The sequence below is a fragment of the Boleophthalmus pectinirostris genome, unplaced genomic scaffold (assembly GCF_026225935.1).
Source record: "Boleophthalmus pectinirostris isolate CB_2022bp ecotype Guang Dong unplaced genomic scaffold, ASM2622593v1 HiC_scaffold_22, whole genome shotgun sequence".
Classification (NCBI taxonomy): domain Eukaryota; kingdom Metazoa; phylum Chordata; class Actinopteri; order Gobiiformes; family Gobiidae; genus Boleophthalmus; species Boleophthalmus pectinirostris.
In genome coordinates, this window is record NW_026571190.1 from 13929642 (window position 1) to 13954556 (window position 24915).

The 24915-nt window shown below is 35.8% G+C and overlaps 1 protein-coding gene across 2 annotated transcripts; it reads right to left on the bottom strand.

Annotated features, from left to right (window-relative positions):
• Positions 1-1371: 1371 nt before the first annotated feature.
• galnt7 (UDP-N-acetyl-alpha-D-galactosamine: polypeptide N-acetylgalactosaminyltransferase 7) lies at positions 1372-23804 on the bottom strand. Of its 2 annotated transcripts, none has more exons than XM_020929385.2 (15): positions 23623-23804; positions 19120-19231; positions 16404-16716; positions 13779-13945; positions 13213-13343; positions 13000-13079; positions 11357-11539; positions 8634-8751; positions 7716-7838; positions 6655-6770; positions 5609-5711; positions 4927-5025; positions 4473-4601; positions 3812-3842; positions 1372-3693 (listed from the first exon to the last, which is right to left on the bottom strand). In XM_020929385.2, the coding sequence occupies exons 1-15, from the start codon at positions 23743-23745 to the stop codon at positions 3587-3589; spliced, it is 1935 nt and encodes a 644-aa protein (XP_020785044.1). In that variant the 5' UTR covers positions 23746-23804; the 3' UTR covers positions 1372-3586. The 2 variants fall into 2 exon arrangements, with proteins under 2 accessions (XP_020785044.1, XP_020785043.1); XM_020929384.2 differs by lacking the exon at positions 11357-11539 and adding an exon at positions 11764-11946.
• Positions 23805-24915: the final 1111 nt, after the last annotated feature.

Below are 24915 nucleotides of genomic sequence, written 5' to 3' on the forward strand. Positions count from 1 at the left end.
AGGGAAGGAGAGAGGGGATGGGTTAAACACTGGGAGGTAAATCAAAGGTGAATTCAGTCTTGTATTCACAATTGTGTAGAGCAGTATTTTCCAATTAGCAGTACAGGAACCAGGGAACTGCACCATGGGGTACTTCTGTACACAGAAACTGAGGGTCAGATGGGTTAAGTGTCTTGGCAATGGACACAACAACAGTTGGAATAGCACCTGTGCATCAATGGATCTAACCGCTCCACCAATAATGTTTTATGTCAAGAGTGGGATTTGAACCACCAAACTTTAGATCAGTGGACAAAAATAACTGAAGCACATTCCTTACGTTTTTGTAGGATTTGTAAGATCATTAATTGACATTATGCTAGTAAACAAATGATAAAGAAGAATCACCATTACCCGAGTAATGGGGTACCCAGAGTAAAAGACAAAGGTTAGGAGGTCATGAAGAGACTGGACTCCAGCTTAGAATGGCATCTCATTGCGATATTACTATTGTACCATTAAATTATTTTTTTTTTTACTCATTTTTGTCTAAAGCACTAATTATTGATGACTGAGCCATCCAACTATAGAAAAATTGAGTATAAATGATCATAGATAACTTCAAAAGCTATGTTTAGAAAAACATTAAAATGTGCATAAAATATTGTTAAACACAAATTGTCCAATGTTTCAGTGTTAAGGTGCACTATGTAACTTTTCCAGTGTATATTTTAGATGTTTTTATTGCTCAAAAATGCCTTGGAAAAAGAAAATACTACTACTGCTACTACTCCTTACTATGAGTGAGCTCGCCTCACCACAGATCTCACCTGTAACTTGACCTGATGGCCTGACACATCCTTAACCAGAAAATTTACATAGTTCTTAAATTGTTCCTCAGGGTTAAAGATATATTGAACTGAATTAAATTTAAAAGGTTAGGAGCAAAACACATAACACATAAATAACCCATAAATATATGACTGCCTGGAAGTAAAATTTCCATTCATTTTTCCCATAGATTGTTCAAAAAATGTAAAATATTAAGAGTTAAAGACATCGCAGAGGCTAATCAGCTATGTGGTAACTAATATTCACAATGCAGTTGTTTTACTTCCAAATAGCACATTTAAGACACAAGGTATGGCTTTTAATATCTTGGTTGTGTAAAGTTTCAGAAACTAATGTGGTCGTTAGTTTCCACAAATTTTTAATACCTCATTCTAGAGGTCTATGGGAAAAATAAATGAGAAATTTACTTTCAGACCAGACTTTGAGTGGTCACGGTTCAGTTACATTTTTTGTTGTTGCAATTTTCATTAAATTTGGTTGCCATGTACTACCACACATCATCCATGTTAATATTTTGAATACAAAGTACAATAGACCAAATAGAAACCATTCTCTTTATTCTTCTCCCACAGTCTCACCCCATAGAATTATTAAATCTCTTATAACTTAATATTTACATAATTCAAGCCCCTTCACAAAATGCATCATGATTTTTATAAAGAAACATATTTACATTTGTAAAAAAAACATTACATATTTTATCACAACATCATTCATTCACCACCAAACCCATTCAAAATATTTTTACCCCCCAAAAAACATAATCAAGTTATTCAAAAAATCCCCAAAATCTAGTCTTTTCTTCTTCAGGTTTCAGGCAGTTTGAAGTCACAGTTGATTGGTCAGCTACTGAACTATGGCAGAAAGTCAATACATTTTCAATAATTTTAAGAATAGGCCTTAACTGAATATATGTAAAATAAAACAAATGAAAGCAAGATTACAGTGATCTTGTCAGGGCAATACAAATTTGTGTAATTAGTGTCAAAAAACAACTGGTATTCAGATTTGTTTCTCTAGATTAGGTTGTGGGTTAGACTCCCGATCGCTTTAAGTGGAGTGTGTATGTTATCCCTGTGTTACTGTGGAGTGGTTATCTTGTCTCCTGTCTCTCAGGAGGAGGTTGTCGTTTAGTCTCCTGATCTCTGGAGTGGGCATCATTTTCCACCATTCTAAGATATATTGCCAGATATTCAAGAATGAATATACTGCAACAATTGGTATTATAGAATTTTTTTTTTAAGTTAAATGTGAAAAAGGCAGATTTTTTTCAGGATTTTCTTTATTTAAGCCTTCTTTTGCATTGTTTTGGTTCAATTGAATTGGTTGAATTATGCCATTTCAGAATCAGGTTTGTGAATCATGATTTGTTGGAGTAAAAAAATATGGCATGGGCAACTAGTGTGGACACATCGTAAGGTATTATTTAATATATTTCCATTATATTATATAATTTGATACAATAATTTTAGAGCCATCTTGTTCACCTAAATGTGTCAATGTCCTTTCTACTGTCTGCATTATCTCAAGCCTGTTCACACTTGAAAAATACATATTAAAATAAATAAAAAAATATAGACCTACAGCTTTTTTTTTTTTTTGTACTTTTTGACATTGAGTACTGACTCAACAGAATTAATTTCAGTAATGCAGTAATGTAGAGCTATCATTTTTTATTTAATGGAAAATATAAATTATTATTAAGGCCAGTGTGGACTAAGCCTAGTAACTGGTGAGTATCTTGACTATCTGCGTTTTGATTCCACATAATTTCAGTGCCATTTTGGTCATTCTGATATGACTAAAGATGATTAAAATAGCTTTGAATCAGTCCATTATGTTTGACATTGTCTAAATTAACTAAAATTAAAAATTAGTATTTAAACTAGTAGACCGAGCTTAAAGGTGCACTGTATAACTTCTTTGTCTGTGTGGGTCTGCCACTTGCTTGTAAACACATTTATCCCCATGGAGATACCGAGCAAAGTTATAACTTAGATGAAGAGAACCCTGCTGACAATACAAATGCATGTTTTCAAGGTATTTTTACTAATTGAATTCAAGCAACATAAGTAAGTTTTAGGGCATACTACATAAAGTTTTAGGCAAAACTATGAATTCTCCATAGCAACAAACAAGTGGCAGACCACCTCACCAGAAAAGTTACACAGTGCAGCTTTAAAGGTATGTAACTTTTCTAATGGAGGGGTCATGAGTTACTTGTCTACAGTTATATTATTGCTTTGCCTAGAACATTGTAAAAGTATGGCATTAAACTTGCAGCCAAGTTAGAGGTCAGATATGTGGAAAGGCAACCCTCACTGTTTTTCAAGAGGATTTTGCACAATTAAAACACCTGTAACTCTGTAAATGCACAATAGATAACTTTATACTGTGATCTATTACAGGCAAAACAATACCACCCCCACAGAGACAAGCAAGTGGCAGACCCTCATCCTGAAAAGTTACATAACGTATTTTCAATAAACTTGAGCATCGTGACTATAGTGTTTTGATCCAACATAATTTCAGTGCTATCTTGTTCAACTTTTGATGTGCCAAAATATTCTTAGCCTTGCCTTGACGCTGTTCATTCAAACTTCATCCAACTTCAAAATGTCTCCCCCTAGAGGACAGTATGAGCCTTTGTAAACATGGTGTGGTATTTTGTCCCCTTATTTCCACTGTATTCCTCCATAAATGGGGATAAGAAATGGTTGACATTTAGTGCAAGTTTTGTTCTCCGTTAAGGTCCTCATACGGCCACAATGTTGTTCATCTCCCATTTCTGTGTGGTTTTACTGTTGTCACAATCTGAGATGAAAACCTTATGGAGGAGATCGGAGCGGTCCAAGCATTTTCCTGTAGAGTGAAGGATAAAGATTAACTGTCTGACAAACTGACTGAAGAGGGGGACCTTAGCTATTGAACATAATAGCATATGATTGGACATACAGTATATTAGAATGTATACATTTACCTGTTGGCATATGAGTGAACCGGTGAAGATCCTGGGAAAACAGACAAGGTAGATTAGTTAACTGTACATTTTCCAAAAAAGTTAAAGTGCTTAACATCTTTTTATATGCCTTCAAGAATACTAAACTTTGAGATAAAAATCATGTCTACTAGAAGGGTTGTGCAATTTATTGAGTTTCAAGATCAAGATTCACTTATTTTGAATCATCCATGATCACCTTGGGTCTTATTAAGTGAGAGGGCTACAACCAAAAAAGCATTTGGTTTGGAACAAAAGAAATGTGATCATTTGTGGTGTTAAATTGCAGTGATTAAAAGTCTTTTATGGCAAAGGAAAAATTCAATTTGTCAACTGGATAAATGTTTAAAAGTCTAAATAAACGTTTGTTCAGTTGACAAATAAAATTTCTCCTTTGCCATGAACTCTATATGGACGACTGAAGGATTCTAAACACAGAAGTCTTTTACGTTTATGTTTTTTTGTAGTTATTTATTTGTAAAATTTTATAAAAAATTATGAATGATCAATACAAGGAAAAACAGTTATACACAGTTATACTGGTTCCAAGATGCTATTGATGCTTGGGCCTGGGTACTGGTTAATCACTGTCAGTCGACTCAGTCCAGGATTTTGGACTTGATTTAGTGCTTGTTTTTCTGACCTTAAAATATTTCCACTCGTTGTTCTGGTTCTGATCGCAGTGAGTTATGATGACAGCAGAGTTGTCGCTGCCTCGGGTCAGACACTGGTCGTACTGCATCAGCTGGTTGGCCTCGTTAATGCGGAACAACTGCACAAATACACAAAATCTATTATTTAAAATGCCTATTGATCCCCTCACACTTATTGCTGAGTAGCAGGAGGCTAGAAAGGTTGTTTTTGCTTTAATCAATTAAACTGCCTGCTCATAAAAGGATATTAATTATTTCGCCAAAGAAGAGAAAATACATATTTTTGTATATATTCAGTTTACACCATTTTTTTCCCATTGGCACTAAAACCACAGAGCAAAAGAATTTAAATACTTAAAAAATGCTTGTTTCAAAAATCCAGTATATAATACAGTACAGTACCAATCTCTATAGGTCTGTATGGGGTGAATTATTCTTGATTACCTGGTTGCCTCCCATTCTGTGGCAGGGTCCAATCTCCACATTGCCTCCATTGTTGTGCCCCATACTGTCAATGCAGTAACTTGTCTCAAAGCCACGAATCTGCAACAAAATTTAATATAAGAGGGTTCATATTTACTTAAACTTAATTTTTTTATTGTACATAAGCAAATATAAATATTTGTCCAATTATCCACAACTTCCTTGTTACTATTAATATTTAGAGATTAATTACCACTCTATTTGCTTTTGTTACTATTAATTGATTCAGAACTATTTTAATTGTACGCTAGTGAGTTTCCTTTGTAAAGTTTGTTTAAGTCGAAACTGTGCAAATAGTTCAATAAAAAATGTTTTACTCCATTACAGACATAATGTAAAAACAGCTCAAGGCCAAAAAGAGACCACTGTGTGTCATCTGCATCTTATTTTAAAGAGTTTTTATCGTCAGCGAACCAGAAACTAAGGCTAATGCTCTAAAAGTCGTGAACATTTCTTATAAACTAATTGTTGTGAATAATTTGAATTCTAGAATTGCTTTAGGAAAGTGACGAATACGTTGGGGCCACTGCAAACAGTTTCAAATGAAGTAGCTCTATTTTTCACTTTTTGAGGATGTCAAAAATGTGGTACAGCACCTATAATTAGCTAAATAAAATAGTCTGTAACACTGTTAGGTTCTGACCTCTCCCCATTCCACATTCTTCGGAGGCAGAGGGTAATGCAGAGGGATGTCATATGCGATTTCCTCCATAAACCACTTGAAGCTCTTACACCTGTGCTCCTCTCTGAAAGAAAAATAATGACAAGAAATGATTGACCCCAAATACTCAGCATAAAGAGGTGATTCACTACACACTGGAGTTACTAAAGTCACAAGTAGTTTGGACATGTTTTTCAATTAACCCTTTTGTGCAGTCTTTAATTATACTTTTACATAGCCTTGGTCTAAAAGTCTTTGAGATTTTTTTGTTTTGTTTTCCTATAACAAAATTATTGTCATTTATAGATTTAATTTGGACATTTTTACATTTAGCCTGTTTTTAGTTAGACTATCAGTTGTCTGTTCTGGACTGTGACAATGCTAATCATCTGTTGATAGACTAAAACCATAGACTGGTTCTCTCTTTATTTTCTAATACAGGAGATCTCTGAGTCTGGTAATCCCCTCCTCTGCATCTCAGGCCAAACTAAAAGCTGTCCAATCAGGTTTGTTTATTTCAGCTAATATTCCAGACTTCAGAGGGGAATGATTGACAGGTGGATTAACCAGTCAGGGATATGCATGGTCTGTCCATATCAAAACAAATATGGCATAGAAAATTAGAAAAAAAAAAATCATATGGGACCGAAAAACAGATTTTAGATTTCATCAGAATCAGGGAGCAAAGCACTACATTCAGTTTTCTTCAAAATGATGAGTGGCCAATGAGCTCCTTCATTTCACATGTGTCACTGAAAAACTAATCTCATTGCTTGGCCATGTTTGATCCTGGCTTGAGACAGGACGGAGGGAGTGGTGACCAGACTGATATCCCTCTGTATAAAAAATAATGCCAGGCAATTAGAAGGCAGGACCAGGGACTTAACTACACTTCTTAAACTATAGTGCAGGAAAGGTATGTAGTTTTGACTGTACAGGCAACCAAAATGTAACTAAAGTGTAAAATGTTTAACTTGGGACTCACAAGGAAAATGCAATACAATATTTATAAATACATGTAAATGTACCTGAAGCGTTTGAGGTCACTGATGTCTCCATAGGCCAGAGTGAGTGTTTCAGGGCGACTGGCGTAAAAATAGTCTTTATACTCATCCCACCAAACCTCCACCACGCGCACATAATTCTGCAGATAGCATAAGAGTTAACATCAAAAAGCCCAATTACATCATTGTGTGTTCCTCTAGTAACACTTAATTGTAATGATATAATAATTTCTGGGTCACACATTATAATAACTACACTACACAGTGACTACTTAACTAATACCCAAACTCTGAATCCTAACCATTTAATTGAGAAGTTACAAATCCTTAAACATTCTTCAATTATTTCATATGACATAATAATAAAGAATATTGGTCACATACTATTGCCTCTATCTATTTAACAGTAAGAATGAAAATGAATGCTACATGTCAGGGGTTTTCAAATTGGGTGAATGTGAGCCTCCCCTTACAGTTGATGAGTTTCAGTAACAGCTGATAATATTTTTTTAATATTGTATTTTCATATTTCATCCATTCATAAACAATTTTTGCAGGCCTAACTGAGGTGACTTTTAACATCATTGAACATCAGTAGGACACAGGACTAAACCAGGTCTAAACCAGGTCTAAACCAGGACTAAACCAGGACTAAACCAGGACTAAACCAGGACTAAACCAGGACTAAACCAGGACTAATCTTGGATTTGAGAGAGAGAGAAAGGTAGAACGCCGAGCAAGAGGTCTGTGCAGGACAGAATTTTCAGTTTTCAGAATTTTCTGCTTTTGGCTCTGTGAGGAGCGGAGCTCTGCGCCGGTCCTTTTGCCTGCGGTCACCCGACAGTCTGCGTGGGCGCACCTCCGAGCCTGTCCTTGCTTTTAGTTCTGGGATCAGTCCTGGTTTAGTGTGCCTGTGTCACGCCTCCCCAGTGGCTCTTTGGCGCCTCCCAGGGAAGGTGCGCCTCACCTATTGAAAACCGCTGCTATATGTAATTTTTTAAAATGCAGCCTTTATTGCAATGTTTCTTCTTACAGTAATCTGTGATATGTAGGATCTCTGTGTTATTGACTAGTGTGAGTCTAACCTTGAGTGTTGGTGAAGATCCCACGTGAGCTGGAGGAGGGTTGCCCTGCCACCCATGCAGTCTGTAGATGTGCCCCACTCTGGAACAGGGCACAAACAGCAACTGGCCCCCGCACTGCCAAATCTAACATAATAAAGATGAAAACAAGAGTTAATGCAACAAATCACAAACTTGAATAGGAAAAAAAAATGCATAAAATGTATGTACATTGTTAGCCTTGATTCAGTCCTGGGTTCCATAAGCATTAAACAACTCATAATGGATAAAAATACCACAGTTACAAAATAGCTCACCTCTGAACCTGTAAAGCCTGTTCACATGTAAATGTCTGAAATATTTGATGTTTCTGTGTTTTACATGAAGCTAGTCCATTCTAGAGTCAAAACAGTTGATTCTAGACTGTAGGGACAAAGCTACTACTTGTGCGTTATGTACACTTAACAAACAGCAGTTAGCCATTGGAGTTCTCACTGAGTGCATTTACACGTTCTCGAGTATTATGAGCTTTAATCTGGTTGTTTACTCACACTTAGAGAAACCAGGATACTCGTATTCTTGTATAAGTGAGAAATGAGCTATTTAACTGTAACTGTAGCAACCATGGTAGCGATATGGCAATGAGCTAATCATGTAACTTTGCTAACTAAATGCAGAAGTTATACATTCAAATAAGAACAAAAGACTGTGTGTCACACTTATCCCGTACTGCCTCATGATAGGCAGTATACCACAAAAAGGAAGCTAAAGTTCTTATGTAGTGATACCAAAACATTTGGTATGTGTGCAGCCCTAATTTAGTGCTCATTAAAGCTAAAATCCCATCTGTCCCGGCCTGTTTTAGGCCAGATCCTTATATATTTATACAACTGACTGAAATGAAGAACTACACCACAAACTGCTATAGTGTTTCCAGTTTACCTTGTAGGATATTTCAAAGTTCTCCCCTCCCCAGATCTGTAATCCAGGATCATATAAACCCAGCTCAAAGAAGAAATCTCTCTCAATGGCAAACAGGCCTCCGGCCATCGCTGGAGACCTGGAACAAAAGAAATAAAAAAATTTAAAAAACTTAAACAACCTCTCAATAACTATTTCCAATGCCTTCTACAGAGAGGGCTGGCCAATATTATGTTGTTATGATGCATTAAATATAACAATGTGTTACTTCTATTACAATTAATAAACCAACTGTATTCATTTTTAAAGGGTCCACCCCCTTCATGTCTCCATGGAGATGTTATTTATTTGCCTGAAATGTTCCACAGTAAAACATTAAACCTCTGTATATCCATGATGACATGGATATCACAGGGCCAAGCATTTTAAGTTGACTCTTGTGAGCTTTAAGTCAGGTTAAAATGTTGTTACCTCATCCAAAATATACCTGGTGTTGTTTGAGTAACCCTTTATTATTAGTCTGTCTACATCTCCAGAAGTTGAAAATGCTCTGTTCCACTTTGTGATGTCATGAAGCAATAGTTTTCAAGATAACTTCAAGATAATAACTCCTTTTACCTTTTGTTCAGTAGAGATGAGCAATTCCAGGTCTGAAATTATCCAAATTATCCTAGTGAAGGTGTATGGAGTTTAAAAACAAAGTGGAGCACTTCCTGTATGACATCACAAGGTGGAATAGTGTGTTTTCTGTTTGAGAGAACAACACAATCTAAATATGCAGGATTTGTGTGTTAAACTTGTGTGAAATAAACAAAACACAACAGGTATGTTTGTATGTAATGAGAAAACAAGATTATAGATCAGAAAACAGTGTAATATGGACCGTTAAGGAATAACCCCCAATATAGGCAAGTTGTTACTGTACAGTGGAACATGGGAAGCAAAGCATTAGTAGTTCCATGGAGAGAAGGAATAGACGGACACCACAAAAATCATATTATAGTGCTATCTGGGAAACTCAAAGATGCTTAAAGAGAGAAAAGTTACACAGTGCACCTTTTTGTCATTAACTTGTGCTGTAAAAGCCAAGTTAATAATGTCTTTTCTTAATAATGTCTTTCTTATGATCCATAAGGTATGCAGGCTGCCAAAAGGAATGTTTTTAAATGTATACTTTTCCCCCAATAACGTAAAGACATGCCAGTACATACATATACATATATATACACATATATATACACACACACACACATATATATATAATATTATATATATATATATATAATATATATATATATATATATATATATATATATAATAATATATTTATATATATACACACACACACACACACACACATATATATATATACACATATATATACATATACATATATATTATACATATATATATACACACATATATATATATACACACATATATATACATATATATACACATATACATATATATATATATACATATATATATACACACACACATATATATATATATATATACACACACACACACACATATATATATATATATATATATATACATATATATATACATATATATATACACACACACATATATATATATAATATATATATATACACACACACACACATATATATATATATATGCAGAAGCCCATTTAGCACATGCAGGTAAGAGAAGTAATGCATACATTTTTGCCTAACTTCTTCTGTTCGGAGATACATTTGAATACATAATAAGAGAAGAAGTCAATGATAAGAACAGAAAAGGTGAGGTTTTCTTGAAAATGGTGACAGAATAGGGTGAATGAATGAAATAGAAGGGGTGTGCAGTGCCCCAGACCGGAATTCAAATTAAACCAGAAGTTTCAAACTACCGAAAATACAATACAGTGTCAATATATGTACTTACTGCTCAGAACTCCTATTTCAAGACAAAGTTTAAGTGCTAGAAAGATGCTGGATTTAATTGTAGTAGTTTATAGTTTAAGGTGCACGATGTCATTTTCTGGTCGAGGGTCCACCACCTACCACAGAGACGAGGACCCTCCACCAAAAAAGTTTCCAAGTGCACTTTTAATTCAAGAAATATATACTTACTAATACATTTCTAAGTTAAATATTAGTAGTAGTATATTATTAGTATTGAGTGGTATATTGATACTTTGCAGCTGATCTCATCAACATTCCCTGGGGGTGTAATGCTTACTGTAGGCATGCCCTGTCTGACGCTTGTTGGACTTTAATTTGAGCTTTATTTCAACACATTCTGACCAGGTAGAACTGACTTAGAACTACAACAGGTGAGTGGATTTTTACTGTTAAACGTTTCTCTCAAATAACTTTATAGTCACAAGCTAACTAGCATTAGTCAGCAGTTTTTCAGTTAGTCAGGCTCACCTTTTTGTTGAAAATAAAATATCTAAACAGGACCATAAACAGTCAAATTAATCACAGGCTCCTGAAAATGTGTTCTTTAAATCCATTTTGAGTTTTCAAACAATCTAAAAACGTTTGCAGTGTTTGCTAATGTATGCATTTTGTCATCATAGTAACTGATGAAAATTCTGCAATATACATATATGTGGAACACCCCCAGTGTAATGTCACTGCAAAGTACATATACACAGTATATGTACTCACACGCATATATACACACACAGTGTATATTCTTAAAGTAGATTTAGATCTGATTTCTTTAACTTTGTGCCATATAACTTCCATTACTTGAATTGTTAGTACCTATATGGCTCTGTCTTAGTCTTTCTCTGTTTTTTTTCTCTTTCGCCGAGTGGAACCCTCTTCCAAAGCATGCTCCAATCCCAGGCTCCTCTGGCAAAACCGTCCTTGTCGCCTCCCCCTTGTGGCTCCAACGTGAACTGCTGCCCGTGAATGGAGTCAATCAGGGGCACTGTACAGACCGTTCTGATCCAGATTCGGTAAGGATTGGTGCATGGATAGGTGGATCAAACAAATTTGGTGACGGAGGCGTTGATGGTGGTTGAGGAGGGATGAGCAAGCAGGCAAAAAAAATGGCAATCCAATGGAGCATACAGTTTACAGAGAGAGTGGTGTGGGGTGATGAGATGGGGAATAGAAAAAAAGAATGGTAGAGTGATTAGTGAATGGTAAATGCAGTGTTTTTTTACCGGTAAGGTTCAGTTGTATGTTTTCGTTTGGCCTTTTCTCTCTGGCTCAGCGGGACCCTCTTCCAGAGCAGACTCCAGTCCCACGCACCTCTGGCCAGACCGTCCTCATCGCCCCCCTGCTGAGGCTCTGTGGTGTAGTCGTTACCGTCTATGTAATCTATGAGGGGCACTGTACAAATTGTCCTATAGAGAAGCACAAGATGTGGTCTGCAGGCTGCTCCAGACAGAAACTACAGCCCCAATATTGTCTGTTATTATTATTGATTGATTATGTTAGCAAACGCTCTGGCAAAAATACTACTTATAATGAGAGGCCTTTTAAATGCATTATATTTATTGTATTCCATGTCCAAGAATGCCCAACCAGTTGATTTGATTTGTTGTTGCTAAGCCATTCAGGAATTGGACGTAATGATGGCACTGATCAATAAGGAATTTAGCTTGGTAGAAGAGAAATCTTTTCCCTGATACTAAAAACAGGCTTAAAGCAAACTGTATCCTATGTAGCAACATTTATGTAGCCTTTCAAGAGTAAAAAAGATAAGTGCTACTGAGTATCTTAATAAACGATAAAAATATAAATTAATGTAGCTTGATACTTATTTGGTTTATGCCAACTTATGCCACAGGTTTGTGGAGCCATATTGTTTCTACAGAAAGTGTTTAGTCTTTCTACTTTGAATTTTTATACATGCAAAAAGGACACTAGTCACGTTTCAGGTGTTGCAAGATTTCTTAGAATCCATTATGTTTGACCTGTATGCTAATCACAAATGCTAATCATTTATTAGCCAAGAAGCCAAATTAGTTTTTTTAATGGAGCTGTAATTTGTCATTATATAAATGTCTGCACCACAGCAGATTGTGAAGATTAGGACCACTCAGATATTTGAGCAGTTTAGGCAGCTTTTCTCTGGAGTTGACATATAGGATATATAGGTTACATTTCTGGCATGAAATGATTTGACAAACTAAACATTTGTCTTCAAAAGAAAATCATTGGGTGTCATTTATTTTAGGCAATAGTATTCCTGTCTTCCAGCAACACATTAAAAAAACTGTACTATCTTGTTATTAAAAAAGGTTAATGAGATCCTTCCTGTAAAATTAAATGCATTATTACAGTAATTACAATAACAATAGATGAATAATATTACACTGTTTTGCTCCAAGTCTTACCCAAAAAAACAAAATGCAAAAGAATAAATCTGAGAACTCTGAGCATAGATTTATTACCTGTCCTTTGAAATGGGAGCCACCAATGGAGCATACCAGTTTACTCCCACCTCGCAGTGAGCGTCCAAGTAAATAAGCACCTACAAAACACAAACCATTAACACCTGTACAGCCAGTTTCAAGGGTAGATCAAGTTTCCCTTTCAGTAACTTGACTTGGCAGGTTTAAACCCTTCATTTTAATCATAGCAGTGTATGCATTTGATAGTATTACCTGTCCTTTCGTGGCCACTTTAGCTCCTATGCTCCTGGCCTGGATCAGACCCTCTCGTTTTTCGTTTCTGTGAAGTTTGACCAAACCGTTCCACTGCTGTATATATTTCTCCAGCCGCTCCTTTAAATGCTCTGGAAAAATATATATACAAATTATTCCTGATAGCCTACTCAATCCCCCCGTTAGAGGTTGCACAGTTGATGTCAGCTCTGTACTGCTTTATAATCATTTTATTTTCACCAGATTCTTATAAAGCTATTGTGTTTTTTCCTCTTTTTTTTTCTTCGTAAGTAGCCATAGTTGTTTTGATACGGAAAGCCAATACACGTCCCTAATTAGTTAATCCACCTGTCAGTTATGGCCATCTGAACTCATAGAGATTCATCAGTAACCATCTTCTCAAAGTATTGGATAAGTGTATTCTGGATATCAGGCAAACAAGGCTAAGCAGATCAGTTTCTAAACCAGGTTCAAAATGCCAGAAGCTAAGCCAGAATCAGAAAAGCAGGTCTAAAGTGGTCTAAACAAACCTCCATAGCTAAACCCAATATAATCAGGAGCAGTACCTTTATTGCTAAAGTCATCGATCATGACTATCTCGGCCAGGTATCTCCTCGGAGTCCTCTTGATGACACTGTGCACTGTGCGCATCAGAGTGGACCAGCCTTCGTTATGAAATACTATGATCACACTGCAAGTGAGCAGGCGGTCGTCATAATGCCAGTATTTACACCTGCACAAGAGATGCAGAGAAACAGACAGAAGATATTACATAACCAGTAATTCAGGACTGTGATGTTGTGGTTAAGTGAAGATCTTATTTAGTTGGATGACTTAATGCCCCAGTTAACTTCACATTAACTGGGGGCAATAATATATTAAACTTACTTGAGTACTAATAGTATTTAGTATTTAGCATATTTTTCTCATGTATTTGAGCAAAATGTGTCTTTGATTTGAGGACCAAACAAGTCAGCTGTGTGCTGCCTATATCTAATTATACATTGTTTTATTTAAATTAAATTGCATTATATAGCATATTTCTAAGCTCTACTTTTGGCATGTGAGTAAGAACACACTTCATCATATGCATGTTACAAGACTTGACATGTCATACATGTTAAACCTGTTAGAAAACTTTATCCTTAAGATCTGTAGGACACAAGGAATATTTTAATTAACTAACTAACTAACTAAATTTAATGAATTAATTAACACTATAATTTCACCACAACAGTGTGATCAGTTGTCATTAACGGTGCAAAGAAAAAACTTGCTCATCTCCATGAAGAGTTTTTGTTTTCCTTGGAATGTTGGAATGTTGAAATTCAACTAATCCTGAAATGATAAACTGAATGTTCTAATGTATGGCAATAATCTATTTATCTCAGTCAAAACAAGCATGGGACACCACCTGGCCATGTAAAGTAAGATCTGTGAAGGAGTTTTTCCAATACATTTTTGAGCAATAAAAACACTTAAATTCCAAAGCTATTCATGGAAGTCGGCCAATTTATTTACACAATCACACTGCACTTATGCAATATAGATACATTTAATACCATACCTTGGAATATTCTAAGCAAAGCAATAACATCCCCATGGTGGCAGATACATTCCTTTAAATCATCTTTTTAATATTTAAAATGTAGTTAATACCATTTTTTTTACAATCACAATTCCCATAAAAAAGTATTTTAACATAAATCACACCATCTTTAGCTTCCTTTCAAACCTAAGATCAGTTTGATCTTAGGTTTATTCTTTCTGCAAATGCTGTTGTTTACTTCATCACTCCTTTTTATATTGTCTATGTTATGTCTATAGAGAGGCAGACCTTGTCCTTATCCATATTTGAAATGGTTAAGATGACACAATAATTGAGTGCTAATATTTTATGGGCGAGTCCAAGGCACACCTCAATGCATTCTGGGTAAACAAAAGAAAAGACTGGCCTTTTGTGAGATGAAAACCTGTCAAACAACTGCGTTACTGTCAAACAATATGCAATCACCTGAAATGACTACCTTCCAGTACCACCAAAATAAAATCATTATATAATTATATAGATGCTATGAATAATAAGAACTGAACTGATGAATAATAATGCTTTGCCCTAATACTGTAGTAGCCACTGATGTCTTGAGATAGACTCAAGGTAGACGGAAGAGGCTGCCAATCTGCATAATCAGCCTCTCCGACCACCAGCAACACTCGCCACATTCATACTAGGCAAGGTGGAATGTCTTAACAAAGGACACAATGGCAGAAATTGGTCTGATTGGGAATTAAGCTTCTGACTTTGAGGTGCTCTAACCACACGTGCCCTTGGTCAATATAGTCTTGGTCGAGTCCGGGTTGAGTTTTGGTCGGGTCCGGGTTGAGTTTTGGTCGAGTCCGGGTTGAGTTTTGGTCGAGTCCGGGTTGAGTTTTGGACGAGTCCGGGTTGAGTTTTGGACGAGTCCGGGTTGAGTCCGGGTTGAGTCCAGTTTTAACAAATGCTATAATCTACAAGATCTTTATTAATCTACGGGTGCACTCACACTAGGACTTTAGAACAGTTTAGAATGGGACTTTGGCCCGTTTGGAGGAGATGGACCAAAGCACGGCACAGTTGCTCATGTATGTGAACACACACAACTTTACTATATGAGCCCTGTCCGGTTCCTTGTTTGTTACTCATACGAGGAAAACAGTGAATAAAATCTGCTCCAAAAAACAAGGCAAAGTCGTGCTTACCTTCAATTAGGACTATGACAGAAGTTTAGCTACCTCTTGTCTGCGGCTGTCATCACTGCTCTGCGCTGTTTTTATATCCATAAACTCATGGAGGAGGGCATATCATAAGAGGACGCACATCTGCCTCACTATTTAATAGATATTTCTGCCGCAGGACTTCTTCTCTCAGCTAAAAGCCTTAACACAAGTAACAAACAGTGCCGTGTGATGGCGTCATCAGGCGGTTCGGTTGTGCAGGTGTGAGTGCGGAACATAGAACCCTATGCAATCGCGCTTGAGGCATAGTTTAAAGTCCTAGTGTGAGTGCGCCCTGTAACAACTCTTAATATTAAGATGCGTACATGCTATCTTTAAAATATAGATAGAATATTATTCCTAAATAGACTCATGTTTTAACTAAAAAACTAAATTATGTAAATAAATAGTGTATGTTACATGACTTTGGCACTTACTCTTCATGCCGTATGTCGCTGATACTTCTGTCTAGTGAGATCATATCACTGGCCACCATGTTGAACCCAAACTCTTTGATGGAAGCCTGCACTGCCTCTTTGTACTCGGGTCCCAGGACGAAAGGCTTGGCCCCCTCCCCTGGCCCATCTGGCACTCCTGGGGGCTCAGGTTCGGATGGCTCAAAGTTGCCCAGAATGCCCTTCTTCAACACGGGGTTGTTGTAAGCCTGGGAGTGTGGTTTAAAGGTGACATACTGTTGCTGCATCACCTGATTTTGATTCTGGTCTGCGTTTGGGGGGTGGTTCTCATTTCCTGGAAAATAAAATACAGAAAACACTAAATTAAAATGCGCAATTTTACTGTCTTAAAAAATGTAAACTAGTTCATTTTAAATGGTTTGCAATGGTCCAAAGTTATTCCTCACTTACCTTATGCATTCTGTAAACTAATTGCGATGAATAATTAGGATGAATTAGTGATTAGTTTATAAGCAATTTTCATAATTTTGAGAGGTAAGAGTAGAGTTTTGCCATCACTGTGCAGCAATAACAGCTAGCATGCTAACCACACACTTCCTGATGATAAAGACTTTAAGACTTTGAATATTTAAATTGTTCAATCAATGCATTTAAATGTAATCTAGACTAGATAAACTAGACTTTAAATATGACTGCATGATTAACTGCAATCAAATTATGACCTCTTTCAAAGGTCACAATTTGCAAATCAAAAAGGCTGCATTGATTTACGTAATATTATTGCTTGAAGAAAAACAAAACTAAGTGAATGTCCAAAAGGTCTATTGTGTATAAAACCTGCTAACCCTGTAAGATCTCTGCAAGCAGTATGTCCATTGTGCAAACTTTTCTTAGAGAAAAGAAAAATCCTTATTTGTAGCAGACAACCACAGACCAATGAGTCATTCAGATGGAGGCATTTAACACAGCTTTGACAGAGCCACTGTACTGTACTTACTGTACTGTATTTAATAGGGCTTGGACAATTAATTCAGGTCTGTATCATGGTGCAGTTCAGTTACCCTTACCTATATTTGCTAGGGATATAAAGGTATCCAAATCTCTTGGTATGATATGCTCATGATATACATCTTATTGCAATATTTTGTGGAGGCAACAAACCTTTGATATGCTACATTTTCCTCTTAAAATGCATGGACAAGACTTAATCCAAAAAACTAAGGTTTAAAAGTGCTTATAACAGTTATTTCTCCATATAGTGTGCAATGAAACAAGGATCATGATCTGTGTAGTTCCCTTATTTTCTTTTTTTTTTGCTATTGCTGCACCATAAGTATTCATTTAAGAGAAGAGACTTGTAATTCGATATATACTGCCATGGTTCACGATATTTTATATATATCACAGTATTTCAGTTATTGCCACATTCCTAATATTTGCAATGAAAATAACTCACTATAATCATTAGGTCACAGGATGGGACAGTTTTTTTCTTTTGATGTCAAATGAGAGAATTAAAATATTACACAGTTTCTTCTTTAGGTATTATTAATATGGGATATTTAGCAGAACAAGTACACTTTAATACAAATATCCAATACTCCACAAAGTATGAAAGAATACATAGCAAAAGAATGTATATTAGAAAACAGATAGCAGAAGAAACCTGTTCAAGTTAAACACACTTCACTTCCAACTTAAAACACATATTGTGATTCTAAAATTTGCACTAAAGTGTCCACAGTGTTACCTGTATATTGGTTTGGTTGATAAAGTTTGATCTGGTGGACTTATCTAATCTTTCTAAAGTTTAAAGATATGCAAATTTTGCAACAGCTTTCAACCTCAGACACAGAAACACAGGTGTGGTCTAAGCCTCCAGTTTTAGTTCTACCCAGTAGTACACAATAGTAGCTGCTAAGACCACTGGTTCAAATTAAACATGGACATTTTCATATTGTTATTTTACCTGTAGCATTAAAAGTGTTGTCACTCACAATACAACAATGATATTAAAAACTAAGACTATTTCAATAGACTTATAGATCAAGACTGTTTAGAATTCATAATTTAGAAGATATAATTTTGTCATGTGATTTTTTTTTTTTCAGATTTGACACTTACAACGAGTATACAACAAGTATCAAATTTCAATACTACAAAAGCACTCAGAGAGCGCAGACCTCCGCCAAGGACTACAGTCCCCCTCATATTAATTGTGTTTTCCATAAATATTTGTCTCGTATCTTTCAATTTGGAATATGAAAGAGGATCCCATTGTCCATGCCTGAGTCAAATTTCATGGGGTTTGGTCAATAATTAACCGAGATATTGAGAAACAAAATTTTTGGCCCCATTTACCACAATGTTAACTAAAATTTCAAAGTGATCCAGAATCCAGGATTTCTTCCGGATCACACCCAAAATGAAATCAGTTCTTCCTTTTCACATTTCCAACAAATCCTGAAAATTTCATCAAAATCGGCCCATAACTTTTTGAGTTATTTTGCTAACAGACAAACAAACAAACAAACAAACAAACAGACAAACGCCGGCAAAAACATAACCTCCTTGGCGGAGGTAATAATATTTCTTTATAATCTTATAGCATATCTATCTTGTTATAGCTTCTGCATCTTATACCATTCTCCTCTCCCCATATAATCACTATTCTTCCTCTGTACCATATATTCACTGACCCTCTGTATAGTTTGGTATACAAACAACAACGTCTTACCATGTTTAATTCTAACTGCGTTGAGATCCACCTCCACTCCCTCCACATGGGGCCAGGGCACCACTGGTTTGAACTGGTCGACTGGACCTCCTTTGGGCAGAAAATCCTCATTCTAAGACAAAAAAACAAGATGGCATTGACATTTTATTATAACATAAAAACAGTAAATTTATTAATTAGCTCACTAACTGTTTAGGGAGGTTGTTGCTATATTGGTCAATTTCATGCAAAATTAATGGCTAAATTAATTGTAAAATTATACTCATGTCACTTGGTGTAGACCTTCTATTAAAAAAAACAACCTTTGCAATATTTGTGTCAGATTGTAGCTCTATACTAATCAGTTTAGAAGGAAGTAACCTTCTAAAGGAGTAACCTACAACCTCCTTACTGAGAAGCAGGAGACACAGCTAACCACTCTGCCAAAGCAACACAGAGGGCATGCGCACCCCACTCAGATAGATCAGGAGTCTAACCCAGAACCTTCTGACTGAGAGGCAGGATAATCACTCTGCCACATTCCATTGTATGCATTGTATGTTTGTATAGCTAATTAAGTGACACTTTGTACCAGAAAGTATATAATTAAAGGCTTCCGTATTTTAATCCCATTTTCTTCATTACTCCACTGTCAACTCTCCATCACTGTGCTGCATTGGGACAGATTTTTGAGCCCACAAATATGCAGAAGAATGCTGACACACTGAAACAGGAAGGGTGGAGGATGTTTTGTGGTCCCTATATAGTGCAAATTAACTGAATAACTGATTACAATGAGAAAGATTACTGAAAAAATATATGTTCTGGTTTAGACTTGATTTGAACTTTATTGGACACTGATTTAGTCCTGGTTTTGCCTTGGTCTTGTCTGTGTTTGTTAATTTTGTCCTGTTATAGTTCATTGGTCTGGTTTAGTTCCTGGTTTAGTTCCTGGTTTAGTTCCTGGTTTAGTTCCTGGTTTAGTTCCTGGTTTAGTTCCTGTTTCAGACCCTAGTTTATGTCTGGGTTTTTGACCTGGTTCCGTTAAATGCAAAATCCAGGCTCAGTACCCTGGTTGAGTCCCTAGGTTGAGCCCGGGCCCTTACTCTTACTTTTGGTTTAGTACCAGGTCAATCCTAATTTTGTTGTTGTGTATGAAGTGTGTGTGTACCTTAGGGCTATGTTTTTTTCATTTCTGGAGGTAGATTGGGTGTAAAACAAACCTAAAAAAAAAAATCTGATCCCAATCTATTATTTATCAATGATGCAGTGTCTGGATACACAACATTGTTAGTGCCACATGTCCCCAGAGTACAATATCTGAGTTTAAAAACCAGTCAGTTTCTGCCCTGCTGCAAAATGATACCATGAGTAAAATCCTGTCATGTATATTAATAGATAGAGGGTTAATTTGGCCTCATACATTCAGAAAGAGGCTGTGGGATATGAAGAATAGGTACAAAGTTTCCAAATTTTTGGGATCTCTTTTTTTTTTACATTTTATTTAGTACACTTTTATAGATATTTTTAAAATGCAGAGAACCAATGTGATTAATAGTAAATTTTTCCATATGTTTATACTGAGACTACGGTGGAACAGTTTAACAAACAATCCACATTTTAAAAATTGTACATAATTTTGGAGTTTAAATTGCCTGTAAAACAAAAAACATTGATTAGGCTAAAGATAAAATAGTTACTTCTGTACATTTTTGACAATACAACAAGCATAAAGTATAATTTGTTTCATCAACAAAAAAAAACAAAACAAAACTGGATAATCTCTTACACATGTTCTGAGAAAATATTTAAAATGATCATCATGATTTTGATGAAACAGACCTTTTTGTTATGAAGTTGAAAAGATTTGGCTCTGCATTGTATTTGGTTTGTTTATCAAAGCTCTACAACTGAAGTTGATACTAAATATTGCAGACTGACTGATCTTTATCACAGTGTTTTGAGCTACTTTTAATGTAGACTGGAGCAATATGACAAATAGAATTTATTTTATTTATTGAATTGCTGTCCCTGCCACTGATAAACAAAATGTATATCTGTCTATCCAATCACAATTTTGAATGATGAAAATAAAAAACAACACTGAACTATGGTAGGACAATTTCACCAAAATAGCAGGTTGTCACAGGGATCAGATTGCAGTTTTATTCTTCACATGACCCAAGTTTATAATTTCACTCCCTGGTTGGACAAACACAACATGTATGAAGTAATTTCATAATTGTTACCCAGCAACCATAATGTTAACAAGGGCTCGAAATTGTCAAAATTGCAATAGTTCATATTAGACTAATAAAAATAAATGACAACACCTTTATTTAGCTGAATAAAAATTTAAACTGCTAGAATAATGCCTTCCTTGTTTGTAAATTGTCCCTGCATTTTGTAATTTTGAGTGTTAAAGACATACTGTAGGCAGATTCAGTTTTAGAACTCGCTGTTACTTCCTGGAGTTATTTTATTTCTAAACTTGTTTTTCCACTAGATTAAGGGACATTAACTGTCCCTTAATACTTACCACAGGTCAGGTACTATCCCACCAGTCCAAGAAATAATGATAAAAACATGAAACCACTTGTATGCACTTTAAAAGGATTTGTTGGAGTATTTTTGACAAGGTGGGTTGTGTAAATACCACTTCAGTTTGGAGAGGAAAACAGGAGCAAGGTCTAGCTTTTTGTTATGTCTTAATTGGAACTCTGGATATCTCTGCCACATGCATTTAAAAAGACAACAGAGTATTCAGTTTCCCCTTACCCTGAAAATCCCTGAAAGTACACGTAAGCATTTTAGTTTAAGTAGTTTATTACTGTAAGATTTAGCCTGCTCCTCCTGTCTGCTTCTCTGAACTTAATGTAATTATCTGAACTATCCCTTTAATTATATCTGAGGGGACCACTTCAAAGGGTTGTAACTTCTTTAAGACACGTAACCACTTAAAGCAAAGCAATGCAAAACACATGATTTACAACAAAATGTAAATTCAGGGTGAAAAGGAAGAGTAGTAAAATTGAACTATTTAATAAGGTCAACACTAGTGTTCCAAACTTAATTCATGACACAAAAGAAAAAGAGTGATACTCAATGTTTTTTTTTCATACAAAAGAATGTAATTTTTAGTCATCTAGATCAAGACCATTCTACTTTTTATTAAAGATCGACCAATATGTTTTTTAGGGTTTTTTTTTTTTGAGAATGCAAAGGAACCGAGGCCGATAAACTTTGCCAATATTTTTGAGCCAATATAGAGGGCCAATTTAGACTATAATTTATGACTGAAGTATTCAAATCAAGCTTTATGTGTCTTCAACCAACCAACCAGTCTATCTCTACTTTTTATAGATACGAGTTCAAATAATTGTCTTTTTGAAGTTTGAGTATCATCAATTTAATGAAAACTTTCTTCATCAACATAAATTGATGATTTTGACACATCCTTGTCAAAATCAACCTAAAATACAGTTTAGTTTTTATGTTCCTTTATATATAGTTTATGTCAAATAATGTCCAGGTTAACCTAGTAAATCTTGAAAGATGGGGTCCTCTAAGTTCAGGAGCTGAGCATAGTGACACATGTCTACAGTGCAGCAAACTAACACACGGACATTCACATCCTGGACTGTCTTTAGGAGTATGTGGCTTTACAGCTAGAGCGTAATACCGCCAACAGGCTACAGTACATGCCCTAATTAATATGCAGTTTAATCCAATCCAAACCAATTAATTTACATAGCACTTTTCATAAACAAAAATAGTTCCAAAGTGCTGCACAATACAATTATACATTTAAATATCTTGGTAATACTAGAGTTGCATTGGGTAAGGGAATGATAACCAGGAAATGTCTGTTTAACTGTCATGCTAAAAGATAACCATTTACAAACTTAAGACCTTAACATTGCTTAGATAAAGTTGGAAAATTAGGCAAGGCGTGATAACAAATGAATCAAATGCATGGCCATTTACGCTAAATGTTATGTTAAATGTTAAAAATTCAAGAAAATGGCAATATATAAAATGATTTGCAAACGGGTAAACTAATATTCCTATGTAGGCACGTAATAGATCAGAAATGTAGGCTAGCTAAAGATTAGACTTATTTAGCAGTGATTATTAACATCATTTGATCAAGAATAGGGGTACATTTTTGGTCCAAAAAGAACACATGACGAGAGATACATTTAAGGTCTTAAATATATCTAATGAAATAACAGTTTAATCACTATGAAAATGAATTTAGCCATGTAGGTGGTGAGGTGTAGAAGCAGGCTGTCAGCATTGCATTGACAGCTCGTATAGCATATCTGTCAGTGGTACAGACTGGCTAGAAATGAGCAATAAACAAGTAAAGATATGGACAGCTGATGCAAGGATTTAAAGCTAACATGTGTATCTTGTTTAACACTGTTGTGTATGAAGATTTGAAGGTTAGGTGAGACGCAACTCAATGAAATCTCTTCACCTAGACTGGAGCAGAGGAGCCGATCGAAACGCAAAACTCACCCGCTTGGCGAAAGGATTGTCCTCACTCGGTTTGGGTGACAACGATGACCAAAGCACTACAAGACCCAAAAATGTCCCAATTACGAGCAAACTCCGTAAAAGAAACCCCACTTTTATCCTCATCGTGGTAGTAGCCCTTCTTCCTGGGTAGTAGCAAGCAAGTCCGCTTCTGCCAGCCTGCCCGGGTTGCCAGATCTCAAGAAAGAAATAAGTAACCAGGCATATGAAAGAAGCTCACTAAAGGAGGATTCAAAATAATCCCATAAAGTTAAGCAAACGATAGTAGGTAAAAATAAGTAATATAAATAAGTACACGGACCATATGGGTTTAAGAATTCGTGGCATGCCATGAAATGATTTAAACCATGCAAACTTTGCATGTGATTACTGGGTTTACTTCTTGACAAAAAACGAACCCCATAAAAATAGCATGGGAAAAAACATGAAAACAAAAATATATTCTTTATAATGACAGACTCTAAACAGCTAAATGCGCTGTACCCTCTCATTCATTCATTTACTTTGTGTAAATGTAAGTAAATAAATAAATAAATAAACATTCCTAATAGGTGCAGTGTTTTACCATCAAGCTACTATGGACAAAACTAATATATGAGTACAAAGCAGTGGCGTATCTTATTTGCACAAGGCCCCAGGACAAGTCTGGCCCCCTCCCTTCAACTAATTGGGGGGGGGGGACCGGTGGGGGGCGACACCAATCCTACTCCGCGATGGCCCCCTCAAAGTGCCATGGGCCCCGCACCAGGTGTATTTGCCATTGGTACAAAGCAGGTTTGCAAAAATTATCCCTAAGTCTTTCACCAGAGTGTAATGTCTTCTGCTAGATGTATTGTATTATGTGTCTCTAGGTGTGGAGATAAGACACGTCATCCTACTACACTAAAATCAAGCTTAACCAGAATGGATTGACTGAATTCAAACTATGGAGCAAGCTAAACCTGAATAAATAATGCAAATATTAGGTTAGTTCGTGGGTATTTCCCGTTTAAGAAAAATATGAAGTGATCAGAAGTTTCCCTACGAGGATAATAAAGGCTAACCTTAAGAAAACACAAGCCCATGTAAACATTTAACCAAAACAATTAAGATAACAAAACTTGACTTATTATAACATTGTACACCTTAATGCTTTTTAATAGATCTATGTGTCTAACCATTCATCAAACCTGTCAATCAAATTCCACTCATATCTTGTCTTTGGTTCTGCTACACAAAAGTGAAGGCTAATGCCATGATGCAAGAAACATAATGGCTATTATGATGTCATGCCAA

What these genes read in the sequence shown, in the direction of transcription:
- galnt7 (XM_020929385.2), bottom strand. Translation starts at nt 23,745, where the DNA reads ATGAGGATAAAAGTGGGGTTTCTTTTACGGAGTTTGCTCGTAATTGGG. An exon ending in CGCAGTTAGAATTAAACATG is followed by an intron (nt 16,717 to 19,119) that starts GTAAGACGTTGT and finishes TTTATTTTCCAG; the next exon opens with GAAATGAGAACCACCCCCCA. An exon ending in AGAATGTGGAATGGGGAGAG is followed by an intron (nt 5,026 to 5,608) that starts GTCAGAACCTAA and finishes ATTTTGTTGCAG; the next exon opens with ATTCGTGGCTTTGAGACAAG.